Here is a 20247-nt window from a genome sequence, read left to right as displayed (position 1 = left end):
CCCCTCTCCGTACAATGTCGCTGGTGTTTCAAAGATGCTGAAGTCTGGCGTTTTCATCCATGTTGCACACTATTTTAGCATATAAGCAGTAACCAAGGAAGTAAAGCACACACAACAATCAAAAAACATTTGCACACTCTGCTATTGTCCTACCATTTTGCCTTCACATGCACAAAAGGTTAAAGTAGACATGCATATGCTGTACAAATAGGAGTTTTGAGATCACATGCTCAATGACAATGTCTTATTTTTGTTTATCAATCAAAAATGTACTTAGCCACATCTGGATCCCAATTAGCCATATGTGGCTAGGGGCTAACATATTGGGCATCACTGTTGTAGCATATTTAGCCTATATATATATTTTCTCAATAGAAAATATATACATAATAAAAACTGTTGAAATGATGATTCTCAGTGAAGGGATTTTTCATCTGTTTGACCCTAGTGTGTACAAAAAAGAACATTAGGGTTTAGAAGTAGGGAACTGAAACATTCAAGCTAAAATATTCACTGATATATAAACATGTTATGTAAACTCACTATATTCTGTGCCATTAGACTCATGATTTGGATCTATTTTTAATTAATTTGAAAGCACAGGATATGCAGAATTCAATTACTTCAATTATTTAAAAAAGGGTGTAAGGATAAACCCAGGAACTACAGGCCAGTCAGTTGAACCTCTCTGGTGGGGAAACTTTTAGGAATGCTAATCCGAGACAAAGTTAATAGTCACTTGGACAAGTGTAGATTAATTAAGGAAAGCCAGCAGAGATTTGTTAAAGGCAAATCATGTTTAACTAACTTGAGTTTTTTGATGAGGTAACAGAGAGGGTTGATGAGGGCAATGCGGTTGATGTGGTGTATATGGACTTCCAAAAGGCGTTTGATAAAGTGCCGCATAATAGGCTTGTCATCAAAGTTCAAGCCCACGTAATAAAAGGGGCAGTGGCAGCATGGAAACGAAATTGTGACCGGGAACAGAGAGTAGTGGTGAACGGTTGTTTTTTGGACAGGGGGGAGAAGTATACAGGGGTCGGTACTAGGACGACTGCTTTTCTTAATATATATTAATGACTTGGAGTTGGGTGTACAGGGCACAATTTCCAAATCTGCAGATGACACAAAACTTGGAAGTGTATTGAACAGTGAGGAGGATAGTGAAAAACTTCAAGAGGATATAGACAGGCTGGTGGAATAAGCGGACACGTGGCAGATGAAATTTAATGCAGAAAAGTGCAAAGTGATACATTTTGGCAGGAAGAACGAGGAGCGGCAATATAAACTAAAGGGCACAATTCTAAAAGGGGTGCAGGAACAGAGAGATGTGGAGGTATATGTACACAAATCATTGAAGGTGGCAGGACTGGTTGATAAAATGGTTTTTAAAAAGCATACGCGATCCTGGGCTTTATAAATAGAGGCATAGTGTACAAAAGCAAGAAAGTTATGATGAACCTTTATAAAACACTTGTTCGGCCACAACTGGAGTATTGTGTCCAGTTCTGGGCACCGCACTTTAGGAAGGATGTGAAGACCTTAGAGGGTGTACAGAAGAGACTTACTAGATTGGTTCCAGGGATGAAGGACTTCAGTTACGTGGATAGACTGGAGAAGCTGGGGTTGTTCTCCTTGGAACAGAGAAGGTTGAGAGGAGATTTGATCGAGGTATTCAAAATCATGAAGGATCTAGACAGTAGATAGAGAGAAACTGTTCCCATTGGCAGAAGTGTCAAGAACCAGAGGACATAGTTTTAAGGTGATTGACAAAAGAACCAAAGGCAACATGAAGAAAAAGTTTTTTACACAGCGAGTGGTTAAGATCTCGCTGTGTAAAAAACTTGAGGGGGTGGTGGAGGCAGATTCAATCATGCCTTTCAAACAGAAATTGGATAAGGGGAAAAAATTTGCTGCGGGGGAGTGGGTCCGGCTGGATTGCTCTTGCAGAGAGTCGGCACGAACTTGTCGGGCTGAATGGCCTCCTTGCGTGCAGTAACGAGTTTAAGATTCTGTACTACTTCTACCAGGACTATCTACTGATCAGTATTATAATTTTTTTTTAAATTCTGTTTATTGTAAATTTGAGTGCCAGATAAGCTCAAGTTGGCTCCCTTGGACTTTTTTTTATTCATTCATGGGATGTGGGCGTCACTGGCAAGACCAGCATTTATTGCCCATCCCTAATTGCCCTTGAGAAGGTGGTGGTGAACCACCTTCTTGAACCGCTGCAGTCTGTGTGGTGAAGGTGCTCCCACAGTGGTGTTAGGAAGTGAGTTCCAGGATTTTGACCAGCGACGATGGGAATGAAGATGGGGGCCATATCAAGGGGACAACCAGGCTAGGGGAGAGTGAGGGTTTTACTGGGGACAAGAGCATCAAAGGTGGTGGTGAGGGAACAGTTGAGCAGATGGACAGCTGATGATATATCATGGTGAATGGAGGGCCAATGGCTAGTCAGTTAAGAGTTTGAAACTGCAGTTGTAAGTGACTTGGGGAGAGTTTATTCCAGGGGTAGACACAGAAAGAAGTTTGCTTGGAAGGGGATATCGATGATGAGAGATGCAAGGAAGTGGTCAAAGATGGCCTTGTCTCTGTTCTCGACCATAGGAGTAGAGAGATGGCAATGTCAAGTAGGTGGCCGTGAATATGGGTGGGAGAGTTTATATGGAAAGAGAGGTTAAGGGAGGACAAAAGGGAAGTGAAACCGGAGGAGAGAGGGCAAGGTGAGTTGAGATGGAGTTTGAAATCACAAAGAATGCAGTCAGTCAGTGCAGAGGCTGAGTGAGGAAAGGAGGGAAGATATCTCAGTGAGATGCTTGGGGGGGTGGTGGGTGGGTGGTGTAATAGAGAACAAAGATTTTGAAGGAGAGGCGAGAGGGGTGGAACAAAGTGAGGTGCTCAAAGGAGAAGGTACTGAGGACAACAAATGCAACTGTTACTTCTCCAGAACTTGCGTTTACAGATGTTTCCGCTTGCACCTGGACCTATTAGAGGATATCTATCTTCGCTACCTTTGCTTCACCTCAAGCTGCATACAGCATCTGGATAGAGATGGCTCTTCCTGTGCAAGTGAAGGTTATCACTGCATGAAGCCCTCAAGCTATCAGATCCATCTGTGCTATTGCAGTGGACACGTACCACATCAGGAAATCTACTGTGCACACATGCATCAAGCAAATAACAAATGCATCATTTGAATGGGGTGACACCTTCATCACTTTCCCTATGGAATAAGGCATCAGCTGGACAGAATGCAGAGTTCCTTCTGAGTTCAAGGTGTCAAAAATGTCACCCATGTTTGATCAAGGGTTTTCCATGGCCTTTGTGAATAGAGCGGGTTTGCACTCGATTAACATTCAGGTGGTACCTGGCCACAGAAGCATCATTATGCAGGCTAATAGCCGTTATCCAGGAAACAGCTGTAATACCTTCATTATGTGGCACATTGCCCACATTTATTTTGAAGAAGTAGTAACACTGGAATGGTTGGGGGTGGGGGGGGTTGCTATTCAGAGGCCAGCACTAACCTCTGTATCCATAGCTGCTGACCCCACTGAGAAACTCCCCAACAGCAGAGAAGTGTCTTGGGCTGTGAAGCCTGAATCTGTTTGCTATTCCTCGGCTGGCACTCAAAAGTCCAGTTTTAGCACAATGAAAGAACCTGCAAAAGAGCAATGATTGTGTACAATGCTTTAAATTAAACTTCCCAGGCAGTGTGGGAATTCCCAATTGGGTTTGTGCCATGCTCGAGGGCCCCACAAGTAATATGTGCAAAAGTGAGGAGCACACTCTCCTTCAGCTTCCTCCTACCAGCAGACTTCTTCCCCTCATTTGGAGCCAGGTACAAGGACCTAAGCTTTATAATTTGTTCGTGGGATGTGTGTGATACTAGCAACACAGTATTTATTGCCTAGCCTTAGTTTTCCTGAGGACATTAAGAATCAACAACATAGTGAGACTGTAGTCACATGTAGGCTATTGTAAACAATTTTACAACACCAAGTTATAGTCCAGCAATTTTATTTTAAATTCACAAGCTTTCGGAGGCTTCCTCCTTCGTCAGGTAAATGTTCCAGGAGGAAGCCTCCGAAAGCTTGTGAATTTAAAATAAAATTGCTGGACTATAACTTGGTGTTGTAAAATTGTTTACAATTGTCAACCCCAGTCCATCACCGGCATCTCCACATCACATGTAGGCTAGACCAATTTTGATGGAAGTTTCCCTTCCTTGAAGGACATTAGTAAACCACAATCCCCACACTATCGGGTGCTAGCTTACAAATTACCAGGTTTATTCAATTCACTTTCACAACATGCCATGGTAGGGTTTGAACTCATGTCCTCTGGGTGCTAATCCAGTACCATAACCACTAGGTTATTGTTGATGTCAGTCTTGAAAATTTCAATTAACCCAACATCAACAGCCTTTTGCTGGAGAGAATTCTAGATTTCCACTACCCTTTGTATGAAAAAGTGCTTCCTGATTTCCTTCCTAAATGGCCTAGCTCAAATTTTAAGATTATGCCCCCTTGTTTTGGATTTCTTCATTCAGAAAATAATTTCTCAGTATCTACCCTATTGAATCTCTTATCATTTTAAAGACCTCAATTAGCTCACCCCAAACATTTTAAACTCAAGGCAATACAAACCAAGATTATGCAAGCTGTCCTAATTTAACCCTTTAAGCCCTAGTATCATTCCGATGAATCTGCACTGTACCCCCTCCAAAGCCAGCATATCTTTCCTGAGGTTCGATGCACAAAACTGAACGCAGTACTCCAGATGGGTTCTGATCAAGGCTCTGTACAAATGAAGGATCGCATCCTCACTCTTGTATTTCAGTCCTTTTGAGATGAAGGCCAACATTCCATTGGTCTTTTTGATCACATTTTGTACCTGTGCACTAACTTTGTGATTTTGCACATGGACACCTAAACTCCTTTGGTCCTTCACAGTTCCTAATCTTCCCATTAAGAAAATATTCTGATTTGTCTTTCTCAGATCCAGTATGAATTTCCTCTCACTTCCCCACATTGAACTCCATTTGCCATAGTTTTGCCCTTAATCTATCTGTCTACGTTCTTCCTGCTCCGATCTACACAACTTCCTGTGCCTTCCAATGAGGAAGTTCTGCTCCAAGACCAAGTATTGTTTGAACTGTCCAAAATCATTTAGTCATAATTCCACAGATGTGATTTAAACTTGTGTTAAAGAGGTGAATGTGTTGTACAAGGCAGAATACCAAACGGTAAACTTGATATATTCCTCATAATGAATTAAATATGTATCATGAAAAAAAGAACAACTTGACATTCCTATTTTGAGATACAAATAGTTTGTTTTATCCCTTTCATTTGCTGCAGCCACCTCATTTCAGGTGCACTGCAAAGGAAGGATTGATTTAATGCAGCAGATTGTAATTTTAAAATGGTGTGTTTGCCATGACAGCTGCACTATATAATGATCTCCTGTTGGAGCACATATATCAATATGAAAAATAAAAATGACAAAGACAAGTTTAACCTAATGTGGTTAGGCATCAAATTAAATTTTTAAATCTCTGCTGCATTGTTCAGTGCCAGTTTTCCCAGTTGCCTCTCTACAGCTCCACTTTACATTGGGACTATTTGCGCTATCCCATAGTATATCTGAAGTGCTGTAAGGGAAGGCACACAGTTACTGAACGAAATTCATCCCATTGTGTGGAGATAGTGATTTGTTTTTCAATGCAGATATACTGCAAAGAATACCAGAGGTTTACTGTATCAATATATGCTGTGTTACTTGTTTGAATTCCTGGATTCTTCTCCAGTCAGTGACAACCTACCCTCATCTCCCCTTAACTAAAATTAGAACACAAGTCTCAAAACTATGCAGAAATGTTATTAGTTGCATAAAATTTTCTTCCAGTATTTTATTAAATCCAGTGATGTGCAAAAGTAACATGAGATCTTCTGAAAGCAGAAATGTGTGCCTGATGCAGCAAAAAACTGGCAGGCTGAAGTCGCACAGGAGTTCTGCCTGTCTCCCGCTGTTAATTCAGAGGGAAACAGCGGAGATGCAATTGCACCAGGTCTCCATTATTTCTAGGAATTTCCTCTGCCTTGTCCTTTTGTCCGGCCCTTAAAAGACAAATGACAGCTGGAGTAGGGATTCTCTAAGGCTCCCACTCCTGGGATCCCCTTCCGGGTCCATGTGTTAATGGCAACTGATTGGAGGCATACTAGTCTCCACAAGGGTGCGTGTGGGCCTCATCGGAGGGGTCGAAGCCAGTCAGTTGGCCTGGAAGCCCAAAGAATTTAAAATTAAAATTACTGCAGATTATCCCCCTTGCTCAGGGGGCTGATAGGACTATGGTTAAGTTGGGAGAAAGAATCTGAGCCACCAGATGAGTGAGTGACAGCATTTCCAGCAGGCAGGCTCAGGAGTTGTGCCTGAAGTGGCGCTTACACCTGTCTGCGCCATGCTAATGAGGTGTCTTCCCACTGATCCTGCAAATTCCAACACTGGTGGGTACCAATGGACGCGAATCCAGCCGGAGGAATTTCAGGGCCTGTGTTTCTTATAACTGCGGAGTAGAATAGTTAGAGGTAAAGTTAGGCATGCCTACCAGGTGAGTAAACTTACAGTACAAAAATAAGTAGAATTGGAGAAAATTGACAAATCATTTACACATGCAAAAATGCATGATGTAATGTTGCAAACATGCCAGTTATGCGCATTTAACGCTGACAAGTTAACATTTCAACCCAGTGGTTGCTCGTCAGTACAGTGACGAAAGTATATGGAACCACCATTCCATTCAAACAGCTTGCGCTCTGCTTTTCCCTCGTAGCCAGGCTTCTTTCCCCATGACTCTCCCATTCAGCGTGTCGGTGAGTCCTCACTACCCCAACTCAGTCTCAGCCCTTTTGGGAGGTGTAATAAACTCCCTCCCCACCATCTCCTGTTCTTTCCAGAAATAGTAGAATCCCACCAACAGATAGTGGAGTGAGGGACATATGTGGTCTTTCCTTTTATTTAATTCGGTGCCTGTCAATCAGATGGTATAAAGCACAGTGGGGAGCATAATGGAGAAAAAACTGAGAAGGATAGAGTAACTGAGAATAGCACTTGACTCGTGCTGAAATCAGTTTTTACATGTTGTAGGCCTGTATTTAGGGCTCATTTTGTGTTGTCAGCTTTTTTGGGGGCCATGTCAGCTTTTTTAAACTATTGGTCAGCTTTTGCTCGTTTTGAAGTTGACTCGGTATATAGAACAGAGAATGTGCTCTAAGCATCTGAAGTCTGTTAGCATGAGAAACTGAATAAAAATTGGTGGAAGTAATCCAAGCTAATGTTGTAACAACAATGATTCAACAAATGCAGAGGAAATGAAGGATTGCAGTTACAGGCACCGCAAAACAAAATGGTGTGCGTGCAGCAGTGTTGGATATGATTCAGGGAGTGTTGATTATACAAGATGAAGTAATGAGAATTTCACATACTTTTTTAAGTTGCATGATTTTATTTTTAAAACCACTTCATTCCAAGGTTTAGCCTATAATGCAGACTAATGCTGCCTGCAGGGTGTGTTCATGCTAACTGCTCTGTCAATTTGCAGAAGAGCACAGTTCACTGTGCCGAGAGGAATCTCTGGCAGTTAGAAAAACAAATCCTATAAACAGAACATTCCTGTTAAAAGTGTGAGGTTCAGAAATAGATATTTGAAATGTCATCAAGCTCCCCCTGGCGGCTGAATGTAGAGCAGTCAAAATGTAACTAAATGTTCATTCTTTGTAAGGCGAGGCGTTGCTGCCAGGAAAACTTCTTGTTATGGCCAAAGGAACGGTGAAGAATTAACGTTAGTAAATGTATTTTTTTTAAAAATCAGTTCTGGTCTGTGTACAGAGTTCTTTCCAGCCACAGCATAGAGAGATTAGCTTTTCTATATGCCAAATGCAATCCTACTTGCAATGGTTTAAGTAGACTAACAACCAAAATCTTCTGAGCTGCTGTTGAGGGGGGGGGGGAGGGGGTGGGGAGAGAAAGGGGAAAAGAAAGGTAAGAATCACGTGCTATACTTTGACTGTCCATCTGTGAACAGCACCTTTTTAACGGTGGTTAAAGCTTGTTCTCACCAAATTTCAGGCACTAACTTCTCTTTTTAATAATGGCTATCCTAGGAATCATTTATACATCCCATTTTTTTAAAATTTGTTCATGGGATGTGGGTATCGCTGGCAAGGCCAGCATTTATTGGCCATCCCTAATTGCCCTTGAGAAGGTGGTGGTGAGCCGCCTTCTTGAACTGCTGCAGTCCGTGTGGTGAAGGTTCTCCCACAGTGCTGTTAGGAAGGGAGTTCCAGGATTTTGACCCAGCGACAATGAAGGAACGGCGATATATTTCCAAGTCGGGATGGTGTGTGACTTGGAGGGGGACGTGCAGGTAGTGGTGTTCCCATGTGCCTGCTGCCCTTGTTCTTTTAGGTGGTAGAGGTTGCAGGTTTGGGAGGTGCTTTTGAAGAAGCCTTGGCAAGTTGCTGCAGTGCATCCTGTGGATGGTACACACTGCAGCCACAGTGCGCCGGTGGTGAAGGGAGTGAACGTTTAGGGTGGTGGATGGGGTGCCAATCAAGCAGGCTGCTTTGTCCTGGATGGTGTTGAGCTTCTTGAGTGTTGTTGGAGCTGCACTAATCCAGGCAAGTGGAGAGTATTCCATCACACTCCTGACTTGTGCCTTGTAGATGGTGGAAAGGCTTTAGGGGGTCAGGAGGTGAGTCACTCGCCGCAGAATACCCAGCCTCTGACCTGCTCTTGTAGCCACAGTATTTATGTGGCTGGTCCAGTTAAGTTTCTGGTCAATGGTGACCCCCAGGATGTTGATGGTGGGGGATTCGGCGATGGTAATGCTATTGAATGTCAAGGGGAGGTGGTCAGACTCTCTCTTGTTGGAGATGGTCATTGCCTGGCACTTGTCTGGCACGAATGTTACTTGCCACTTATGAGCCCAAGCCTGGATGTTGTCCAGGTCTTGCTGCATGCGGGCACGGACTGCTTCATTATCTGAGGGGTTGCGAATGCAACTGAACACTGTGCAATCATCGGCGAACATCCCCATTTCTGACCTTATGATGGAGGGAAGGTCATTGATGAAGCAGCCGAAGATGGTTGGGCCTAGGACACTGCCCTGAGGAACTCCTGCAGCAATGTCCTGGGGCTGAGATGATTGGCCTCCAACAACCACTACCATCTTCCTTTGTATGACTCCAGCTACTGGAGAGTTTTCCCCTGGATTCCCATTGACTTCAATTTTACTAGGGCTCCTTGGTATGACTCATTTGTATGACTACTAAAGGCATTTTATTTGGGCATCCACAAATAGGAACTTTGGTTAAGAAAATATATAAGAATATCAACTGTATTTTAAAAAAATATATATTTTCTGCTTTTTTGAGCACTCAGTTTGCCTTTTTGAAGCATAAATTTATATTTGGGTAAACTATTATAACATTACAATAAGGACCTGGACTATGTCACTGAAGAAGATTTAAAGTTGAGAATGGTCAGACCCTAAACTATATTTATTACAAATGGTTTTCCTTATGTTGAATTTGTTCTGCTGTGTTGAATTTTGTTTATGACCTTGTGAAATACCCAATGTAAAATTATTCGAAATAGACCTTCTGATATTCTTCCCATTTAAAAACAAATCGTATTTGGAATGTGTGTGTGAATGTACGTTATGATTGTTTGGAAAGGTTGCGATGAGGATCACTCCTTGAAGCGAAACAATGCCGTCGTTTTACATTGCAATTATCAATCAGTATGAATATAAAGCACATACAATAAGCGATGTTTGAATTCTGTTCCTGCTTGGCAATGTTAATTTCTATGGTTAACAATAACCTCCAAAATAAATCCTAGGTAATAAGCAAAAAATAAATCATATGCTGTAAGTACCCAGGGTTCAGCAAGTGTGCGCTTGAATAATCATTGAGGTATAATGATTACATTCCAGTTGACACAAAATGCCTTTTAAAGTAACTTCTAGTTAGCATTGCAGTACTTGTATGAGTGGATATGGTCTGAAGTTGTCACATACTATTTAGGCAACATATGTTATACAAGTTTGACAATTAAGAAATGCAGGCAAACCCTGCTGCTTATTTGCTTGAAACTGAATATAATTGAAATTAACATTTCTGTAGTTATACGCCACAGTACAAAAAGAAGTATTGCTGAAATGGGTTTCTATATTTGCAGACCTTGCTTTCCACTGCAACCCACCAATAGCCATCTTGAAGGAAACTACACCAACTTCTTTTGTGAATATGGATTGGATATTGCATGTTAGTTTTAACCGAAGCCTTGATGATTCCACAAAAGGATACTTGCTTGGTAAGTCTTTACAGAATATTTATGTACATGCAAGGTGATGAAAAATACTTGTGTGCACCATGCAAGATTTTACATAAGGCCAGCAGTGGACACCCTAATGTGGTGAAATTAAAGCGGCCTCAATCTTTGCTAATATTAAAGTGATGCACTGCCAAAGCTCTGAAGATTTTTTTAAAATGTTTAAATCATCTGTTGATGAACATTTTCATTTTAACATCTGCAAGTTATCTTTAGCACTCTGATACTCCATGATCTATGACTTGAATTGTTTGACTGCATGTTTGATAAGCTTCAGGATAATTACCTGCTGTTGCATTATTGGGTACACTGGCTTGGTAAAATGGCAATGCTATGATTGCAGCAGAGGGTTCCATGTTAGCCTTAGGGGATATCTATGATGTTTGAAGTGCAAAGCAAATACAATGCTTCATGGGTGGATTTAAAATGCTGTATTATGTGGTGTTTAATGTGCGTCATTTCATTACTTTTTTTTGTTGCCTGAAAAGTTGTACTATCTCACATTGACTTTGTGTGAGATTGATCTTTTCCTAAATGAGATTAGAACATTAAACTCAATTTTTGGGGGGAATGGGGAAATGGAATGCTGGGTGGGGGTGGGAAGGGGGAAGGGGGAAGAGACCGTAACACATTATGCTTTCTCTTTAAACCAAGCCCTGACCTAAGTCAGCTGTGTGTGTCTTCACAATTGCCGTCCATGTTGCTCTAAGTATACGGCAGTGTCATAGAGTCATAGAGTTATACAGCACGGATAGAGGCCCTTCGGCCCATCGTGTCCGCGCCGGCCATCAAGCCCAGTCTAATCTAATCCCATATTCCAGCATTTGGTCCGTAGCCTTGTATGCTATGGCATTTCAAGTGCTCATCCAAATGCTTCTTGAATGTTGTGAGGGTTCCTGCCTCCACAACCCTTTCAGGCAGTGAGTTCCAGACTCCAACCACCCTCTGGGTGAAAAAGTTCTTTCTCAAATCCCCTCTAAACCTCCCGCCTTTTACCTTGAATCTATGCCCCCTTGTTATAGAACCCTCAACGAAGGGAAAAAGCTCCTTAGTATCCATCCTATCTATGCCCCTCATAATTTTGTACACCTCAATCATGTCCCCCCTCAGCCTCCTCTGCTCCAAGGAAAACAAACCCAACCTTCCCAGTCTCTCTTCATAGCTGAAGCGCTCCAGCCCTGGTAACATCCTGGTGAATCTCCTCTGCACCCTCTCCAAAGCGATCACATCCTTCCTGTAGTGTGGCGACCAGAACTGCACACAGTACTCCAGCTGTGGCCTAACCAGTGCACGTCTGTAGATTAGACTCCTGTTTCAATGACTTAAAGTTGATTGGTATTAGCTCCTTTTTTTAAAAAAATAGCAGCAGGAGTAGGCTATGTGGCCTCTCAAGCCTGCTCCGCCATTCAATAAGATCATGGCTGATCTTCGACCTCAACTCCTTTCCTGCCCGATCCCCATATCCCTTGATTCCCCTAGAGTCCAAAAATCTCTCAATCTCGGCCTTGAATATATTCAACGACTCAGCATCCACTGTCCTCTGGGGTAGAGAATTCCAAAGATTCACAACCCTCTGAAGAAATTCCTCCTCATCTCAGTCTTAAATGGCCGACCCGTATCCTGAGACTGTGCCCCCCCAGTTCTAGACTCTCCAGCCAGGAGCTCCTGGTAACAATGAGAGTAATTGACTTTCATTTTAATTAGTATCTATATAAGCGCTTTTAAATAAATGGCCTTACTTTGAAATAGAATTAATTTTAATATATTCTAAATTACACAAAATAGGCCTTTTAGCAGAGTTGAGATAGATAAGCCATGTAAAGCTGAAAAATGATCACAATCCTAATTTTTTAAAAATAAGAATGCTTCTCCTCCCAAAAGTATTACAGGAGATTTTGGATGAGATAATGGTAGGGCGTTGGGGAGAGTTATAGAACAAAGAGATCTCGGAGTACAGGTTCATAGCTCCTTGAAAGTGGAGTCACAGGTGGATAGGGTGGTGAAGAAGGCATTCAGCATGCTTGGTTTCATTGGTCAGAACATTGAATACAGGAGTTGGGATGTCTTGTTGAAGTTGTACAAGACATTAGTAAGGCCACACTTGGAATATTGTGTACAGTTCTGGTCACCCTATTATAGAAAGGATATTATTAAACTAGAAAGAGTGCAGAAAAGATTTACTAGGATGCTACCGGGACTTGATGGTTTGACTTATAGGGAGAGGTTGGATAGGCTGAGACTTTTTTCCCTGGAGAGTAGGAGGTTTAGGGGTGATCTTTTAGAAGTCTATAAAATAATGAGGGGCATAGATAAGGTCGATAGTCAAAATCTTTTCCCAAAGGTAGGGGAGTCTATAACAAGGGGGCATAGATTTAAGGTGAGAGGGGAGAGATACAAAAGGGTCCAGCGGTGCAATTTTTTCACTCAAAGGGTGGTGAGTGTCTGGAACGAGCTGCCAGAGGCAGTAGTAGAGGCGGGTACAATTTTGTCTTTTAAAAAGCATTTGGACAGTTACATGGGTAAGATGGGTATTGAGGGATATGGGCCAAGTGCAGGCAATTGGGACTAGCTTAGTGGTATAAACTGGGCGACATGGACATGTTGGGCCGAAGGGCCTGTTTCCATGTTGTAAACTTCTATGATTCTATGATTACAAATGACTAGACGTTTGAGGATTTATGCATAGAACAGTCCAAAATTTATCCTTTTTTTAAAAAAAACTGTTTTCCAGCTCAGTTCATTTATATATGAATAACTACAATTCATCTTATGGAATTGAAACAAAGTATTAGATTCTTTTTCCTCATACCCAACATGCTCCAAAATTTAAAATTTTTATACAGCAAATACAGCTGGTTTGTGGTGATGTTCGTCCATTTAGAACTCGGCTTTTACTAACTGTGGATAGTCCTTAACCATGAATATGGAACTGTGAACTCAGTGGTTTATTAATGGGCTTCCCCAGTATTTTGTATAGTGAGGCTAGGAATACATGTTCAAAAGGATTTCATGGGATACCTTCTTTGGGATTGTGCCTCAGTGGGGGAAAAAAAATTGTTGGCCAAACTAATTTCTGAATAAAATGTGCCCTTGAGGCGACACTATAGATGAGCTGAGTTTGTACTTACTGCTAATCGAGTAGGTTATCCAAAGGCGAGATAAAAGAGCATAATATATAGATCATAGTAAATATCGATTGTATAGTCACAAACACAATTCTTCACCGTGGTGTCTAAACCACATTCTGCATTGTTGTTGAGGATCCAGCTTGTAACATGTATCGGGATAGGAGTGGTGAAGAGAGATTTATATTGGTGCATTCTGATTAATATTCCACTGCGGTGGTTCTTTAATAGACTGGTTCATGGTGCAGGGGGAAGTTGTTTTCTTTTCTTGGGAGGTGAGATTAGCCAAATTACTTGTTTAGTTGTTATATGCTACTTTTAGAGTTCATATTGTGTGCTTTGGCTAATCTTGGTAATCTGGAATCTTTATTGATCCATTGGCCAGGGATCTGTTACACTTGCTGCAAAAAAATTCTGTATTATTTCCTGCACAAGGTATCATAACTTCTCCCTTTCCCCTCCTCCCACGACAGAAAAATCAAATGTCTACATTGCTGCATGCTGACTATGCCATTGACTACATGTCACTAATGTACTTCTTTACAAAGTGAACTAGAGACCTCTACATGTAGTGAAAGTGTACTGCATCCTCAGTCATACAAAATATTTATAACCCAGTACTACTTTTATTAAGTTTATTTCATTGAAAATGCATAATATGCATTTAAAAATAAATATTAGCAATTCCTCATCCATGTGAATAATTATATTTAATGATCGGGACCAATTCAGTTTATTTTAATGGCTGCTGAAATGTCCCCTACAAAAAAGAATTGTAAGGTTTTTTTTGCATTACAACTGGTTATGATTATTTGAATTATATATGGCTTTATTTCTTTTAAGGTCTGAAAAAACCATGCATAAAATAGGGCCAACTGGATATTGAAACTACATTCCCAATTGGCATGTTGTAGTTATTGAAGCCTCTTGATTCCAGAACTTTAAAGTAATTTGATTAATTTATGTAGGCATTACAATGAATGATTTACTTACAAGACTATTTATGCCCAAAGACCCACACTAATTTTAATCAATTAATTATATTTATAATCAAATTGTTGTTGTTTTGGGCAGTATCCTTTTTAAGCATTAATCACACCCTGGTCCGATATATCTTGGCTCAGATGCAAAGTAAAGTTCATTCTGTTCTGTCCCATCAATTAGACTATTTCTCCCATTTACTAATGTTAAGCCAAAAAAAAAGTTGGTATGAATACAAAGCAGGATTCCCCAAATATTGACACAGGCACAAGCAGTTTGAAGTTTTAGTTGCATTGCTATACAATTGCAAAACTTGGAATTCCATGCAGCCTTATAGATCTCTCAGGAACAGAATGATAACCTACACATAGTGCAGCTACCAGGACTCAATCCTAACCTGAACAAAGAAAAGTATTAGTAGTACTGCACATGTCAGCAATAAGGAGGCAGGTAGTGAGAGGGTAGGAGCCAGTCAGATACTGGTCAAGTTAGGTTCTTTGAAATGTTCTGTGCATTTGTGCAATTCAACTTAACTGATCCAACGACATGAAAATATTCTTTATAGTAACTTACCTCCATCATAAGTCAATTTTGAGAAAAAAGTCTCTCACCCCTGGCTGCCGTGTGCATCGTCAAAAATGGATGCCCTTTTTACTTTGGGTTCTGGTATTATGGGTCTGCTCGTGTCAATCTTCAGATATGTGCTACTTACTGTAAGTCAGTCTGTGTCTGCTCCACAACTGAACGAAAATTATTGCCATTTTGGAGCAAAAATTGGGATACTTCAATTGGCCTCAAAAGTTCCAATGCTTGTGAGGAGAAAAAACAGGTAGCTTTTCCAATCCTTATTGCTATTTAGTGTTTTGTGCTGGAAAGTGCAAGTATATGGACATGAACAAGCTTAGGCTTGACTGGGATACCCTCCAAAGTTGAATTACCTGTTAATACTTGCTGTATTGGCTTGCATGTAAAGAATTATATAATTTTACTTTGAAAATTTGTAGTTTGTTTTCAGATAATTAAAAAGCTGCAATCACATTTTTATTATGTCATACACATTGGACCTTTTTTTCCCTTCTAAAATCTACAGGAAAACTACTGATAAAATTTAAATGAGAACATATATTGCCTGCACTAAAGTGCTGAAAAAGAATAGTTAGAGGGGTTGTATTTTGATAACATCACATAGTGATATCATTGAGCAGAATCTCAATTAAGCTTGTTTTGTCTGAATCAAGAATGCACAAACTCTTTGTACAATTTAAATAGAAGTAAAAATACTTTGCTACAGGTGATAAAGAACATATTATGTACCAAGAAATCCACATTTAGTTTTCCTGTTCCCTCCACAAACCATGCACAAATTGCCCTGTTGTGGACTCTGCAACTCACTGCATCTCCTGATCACAGGAAACATCCAAAAGGATAAATCTCTGTGAAACATCTCCCTAATCACTAAAATAGATCAAGCAAAATTCCACCTTATTACCCACACTTCTGATCAGTTGTATTCTACAGTTGACTTCATGATCCTGTGATAATGAGAATCAACATGTTACACAGGATATTTTATCTCCCCTGATATCCATATAACTTTAAATGAGTTCTTAATCCAAATGATTTTTTTTTTAATTCAAAGTTCCCATTTTAGTGAGCTTGCTTCTCTTGGCCACCAGTGAGCTGTCTTTCTAGCCATTTTGGACATTCAAATCTTGGCCTGAAAAATAAATCAGTTTTTCCCTGGTTGCTCCAATGATTTGACCAGATTAAATAGAATCTTTAGTCTCCTGATAATCTATCTGGAACACCTGGCCTGGGAACTAAGTTTCAATCAATTGGTCACTGAATTTTACTAATGTGGGCCCCAGCTACAGACTGGATGAAAGAACAATGTAGGCACAGGAAAATTGTCCTAAAATAATAAAAGGTTAGTAAACAACCTGTGTATATGAAAAAAGAATGTCACTTTTTAGCTAGCTGGTTGGCTGTGAGTGTTGCTTTCTAACAAGTTCATTGGTCCCCATTACAAGTCACTTTCCAGCAAGCTCAAAATCATTTTTGAAAGAATTTGAGGGACGTAGCCTCCAATGATGGAATGAAGGGAGGAGCTGAGGGACAAGCAGTAAACCAGAGTTGTAGGTTGGAATATATTTCTGGTGTAGATTACTCCACTAAGTGGAGAGAGATAATGGGGGAATTTCAGATGAGAGCATGTAGGAAATCGAATTTTTAACAAAAATTCTGCCTTTGGTTCAGATCATAGCCCCACAACATCCAAGTGGAAAGGACTTGAATGTGGATTTTGCTGGAGAAAATCAATTCTGCTGCCCTATTTCACCCTTAAAACAGTGCCTGCACTAAAAATAAGAATTATTGCTTGCATCACACTAATATTTGATTAGACTGACACATTGGAATCAATACTGACTCCATTGGAGCCATTACTTCAGGAGGTGGGGTGAGTGTAGAGACTTTCTCTGTTGTTTGTAGTGAAATCATAAAAGAGACAATAAAGAATGTGTTTATGATTTTGCAACAAATAGCCTAAACCCCTTTCTGATATCTTGATCCACTGGAAAGTCTGATGGAATTAGCTTGTTCTACATTATATTAGTCATAGCCTTTAAAGTTAGCTACACCAGGGACAAGTTGTTTTTTCTGGTAATCTTGCAAGCTATGGTTCTTCAAACTCATCTTTGTATACTTTCATTTCAAATGGGGAAGATTGATTGCCATGGGTGTAATGTGCTCTACATCAACTACCCTACAACAGACTTCTTGGTTATTGAACCATTGAGGTTCTCCAGGTCCCTTTTAAGCAGATGCTGGGGCCATCGTGAAATGTGGGGAAAACCTAGTATTCAAACTGTATTCAAAAATACTAATATGTGCAGTGTTCCCAAAATCCTTGCACCGTCAGTTTTGGCAGCTTGGGATCTGAAACTTAACTTTACCACTATATACATTGCAGATCCCATAAATGTTGCATTCTCATTGACTTTGATCCTATGGAAATTAGATTTTTCCTATGGAAGATGGCCCTAATAAGGATTATTATCCAACTGTATTTGCACAAAAGTCCAAGTAATGTTTTAGAAAGAAATGCACCAGTGCTCCATGTGGCTGCTTTGCAGATCTTCAAAGCAAGATGCTACAGTCAGCCCACTTTTTTTTCATTAAAAGGGGAGAGGAGAAATAGATAAAATTAGGTTTTTAGTTTTGCTTTTTGCCTCATCGATGGTATATGGAGGACAATTTGTATCTGTTGTGAGTAGTGTATGTTATTTTTGGATAATAGTGTATGAAATTTAACACAGAGAAATGTGAAGTGATGCATTTTGGTAGAAAGAATGTGAAGAGGCAATATGAACTAAATGGTACAATTTTAAAGTGGGTGCAGGAACAGAGAGACCTGGGGGTATATATGCACAAATCTTTGAAGGTAACAGAACAAGTTGAGAACGCTGTCTAAAAAAGCATATGGGGTCCTGGCCTTTATTAATAAAGGCATAGAGTACAAAAACAAGGAAGTTATGCTAAACCTTTATAAAACACTGGTTAGGCCTCAGCTGGAGTATTGTGTTCAATTCTGGGCACCACACTTTAGGAAGGATATCAAGGCCATAGAGAGGGTGCAGAAGAGATTTACTAGAATGGTGCCAGGGATGAAGGACTTCAGTTATGTGGAGAGACTGGAGAAGCTAGGGTTGTTCTACTTAGAACAGAGAATGTTAAGAGGAGATTTGATAGAGGTGTCCAAGATCATGAACAGTTTTGATAACGAGAAACTGTTTCCAGTGGCAGAAGGGTCGGTAACCAGAGGACCCAGATTCAAGGTGTTTGGCAAGAGATCCAGAGGCAACATGAGGAAATGTTTTTCTACGCAGCGAGTTGTAATGATCTGGAACACACTGCCTGAAAGGGTGGTGGAAACAGATTCAATAGTAACTTTCAAAAGGGAATTGGATAAATACTTGAAGGGGAAAAAAATTTACAGTGCTATGGGGAAAGAGCAGGGGAATGGGGCTAATTGGATAGCTCTTTCAAAAGAGCCAGCAGTGGCACGATGGGCCGAATGGCCTCCTCCTGTGCTGCACCTACTATGATAAAATTGGCATAACATCCCTACTTTAGTACACAGTATAGACAACTTAGTATTTTAAAAAAGAAAGTAAAGGTGAGTTTACCAATCCCTTCCTCCCAGTGAGGATGCGAGCTCAAATAGAGCATGAGTCACATAATGGTGCTGTATTATTATAGCCTTATTTCCAACTGACTCTCCCTTTGAGCGTGACTTCCTGCTGGAAGTACAAGGTCAGTGAATTTACCCTATTGAGTTGAAATTTACTTTTTTCTTGACCTGATCTGGTCTTGACCTTGAAAGTTGCCTTGAGCACTTGGAACAGCATCAATGACCAAAGTTGCCAATCTGTATTCAACTTAAAGGTAGTAGTTCTGAGACAGCCTGATCAATTACCCTCATTTGAGCACACCTCTTCTGGCTGGAAAGTCTTATGGTTTGATTAGTTAAGATGTAGCAACATGGAAACCCACCAAAAATATTTAACCCACTTCAATAAACAACTCATACTTTCACAAAGTTCATATAAAGTTAAATGGCAAGCATATTATTTCCAGTTTGTAAATAGAAAAAATGTGGCTGTTAACCTTCATTGCACATCAGATTATTAATCTGATTTAAATAGTGAGTTCAAACCTTTGTGTGAATAACCTCTAGAAATAATTACGTATTCCTGGGGACCTCTTGTCTTAACTTCTGGAAGGCCACATCAGCTACCCATGCTATCATTGCAGACATTGTGGAGTTTTTTTTATTCATAACAGATTTAACAGCTAAATCTAAATCTGTCAACATATACTGAAAAATACAGAAATCTGACCTCACAAGTTCCTTGCGATTCCCTCATGGAACCTCACTTGAAAATCTTATGATTTAAAAACTGGCATGGAGTTGTATGGATTTCTAAAAATTAGATTTTGCTGTCAAATAAAGTCAATAAATTAATAATCATTTAAAAAATCCTTTTTAAATCTCTAATTGAGTACTTTGCCTCTCTTTCACAGAAGTGTTTAGTATTGAGAATGATGGGGTTCAAGAGGAGGTGGAGCAATTAGATAGCATAACTATAGATAAGGAGCTGGTCTTGAAATAAATTGGGGGAACTCAGATGGCATGCATCCTAGAAAGCTGAAGGAATTCAAAGAGAAAATAGCAGAGGCTCTGATCACAATCTTTCAAACATTCTTGGATATGGAAGATGTGCCAGAAAATTGGAGGATTGCCAATGTAACATCTCTGTATTAAAAAGGGATAACCAAGTTAACTGTAGACTAGTCAACCTGACATCAGCTGGGTGAGCTTCTAGAAGCCATACTAAAGGAAAAAAAATAATTGTGTTTAGCACCCACCACAAATTTTGGTCCCTCATCACCGATTCCATCCCCCTCCCTGGCCACTAACTTGGGCTGAACTAGACTGTTTGCAACCTCAGCATCCTATTTGACCTGGAGCTGAGCTTCCGACCCCATATCCTCTCCATCACAAAATCTGCCTACTTCAATCTCCGTAATGTCGCCAGCCTCCGGTTCTGCCTCAGCTCATCTGCTGCTGAAGCTCTCAGCCGTGCTTTAGTTACCTCCAGTCTTGACTATTTCAATGCTCTCCTGGCTGGCCTCCTATCTTCCACACGTCATAAACTTGAGCTCATCCAAAGCTAAT

General features: G+C 40.4%; 1 protein-coding gene across 1 annotated transcript in view; it reads left to right on the top strand.

Annotated features, from left to right (window-relative positions):
* Positions 1 to 20247, top strand: part of LOC137344486 (enhancer of polycomb homolog 1-like) — a 201503-nt gene that overhangs the window by 45921 nt on the left and 135335 nt on the right. Inside the window, exon 2 of the mRNA XM_068007510.1 lies at positions 10249 to 10383. Coding sequence (XP_067863611.1) covers positions 10333 to 10383 — 51 coding nt within the window. The 5' untranslated portion in view covers positions 10249 to 10332. The remainder of the gene's footprint in view (positions 1 to 10248; positions 10384 to 20247) is intronic.

This window comes from Heptranchias perlo, chromosome 2 (assembly GCF_035084215.1).
Source record: "Heptranchias perlo isolate sHepPer1 chromosome 2, sHepPer1.hap1, whole genome shotgun sequence".
In the NCBI taxonomy this organism is placed as follows: domain Eukaryota; kingdom Metazoa; phylum Chordata; class Chondrichthyes; order Hexanchiformes; family Hexanchidae; genus Heptranchias; species Heptranchias perlo.
Note: the sequence above shows the minus strand (reverse complement) of the source record. Positions and strands in the feature narration are given on the sequence as shown.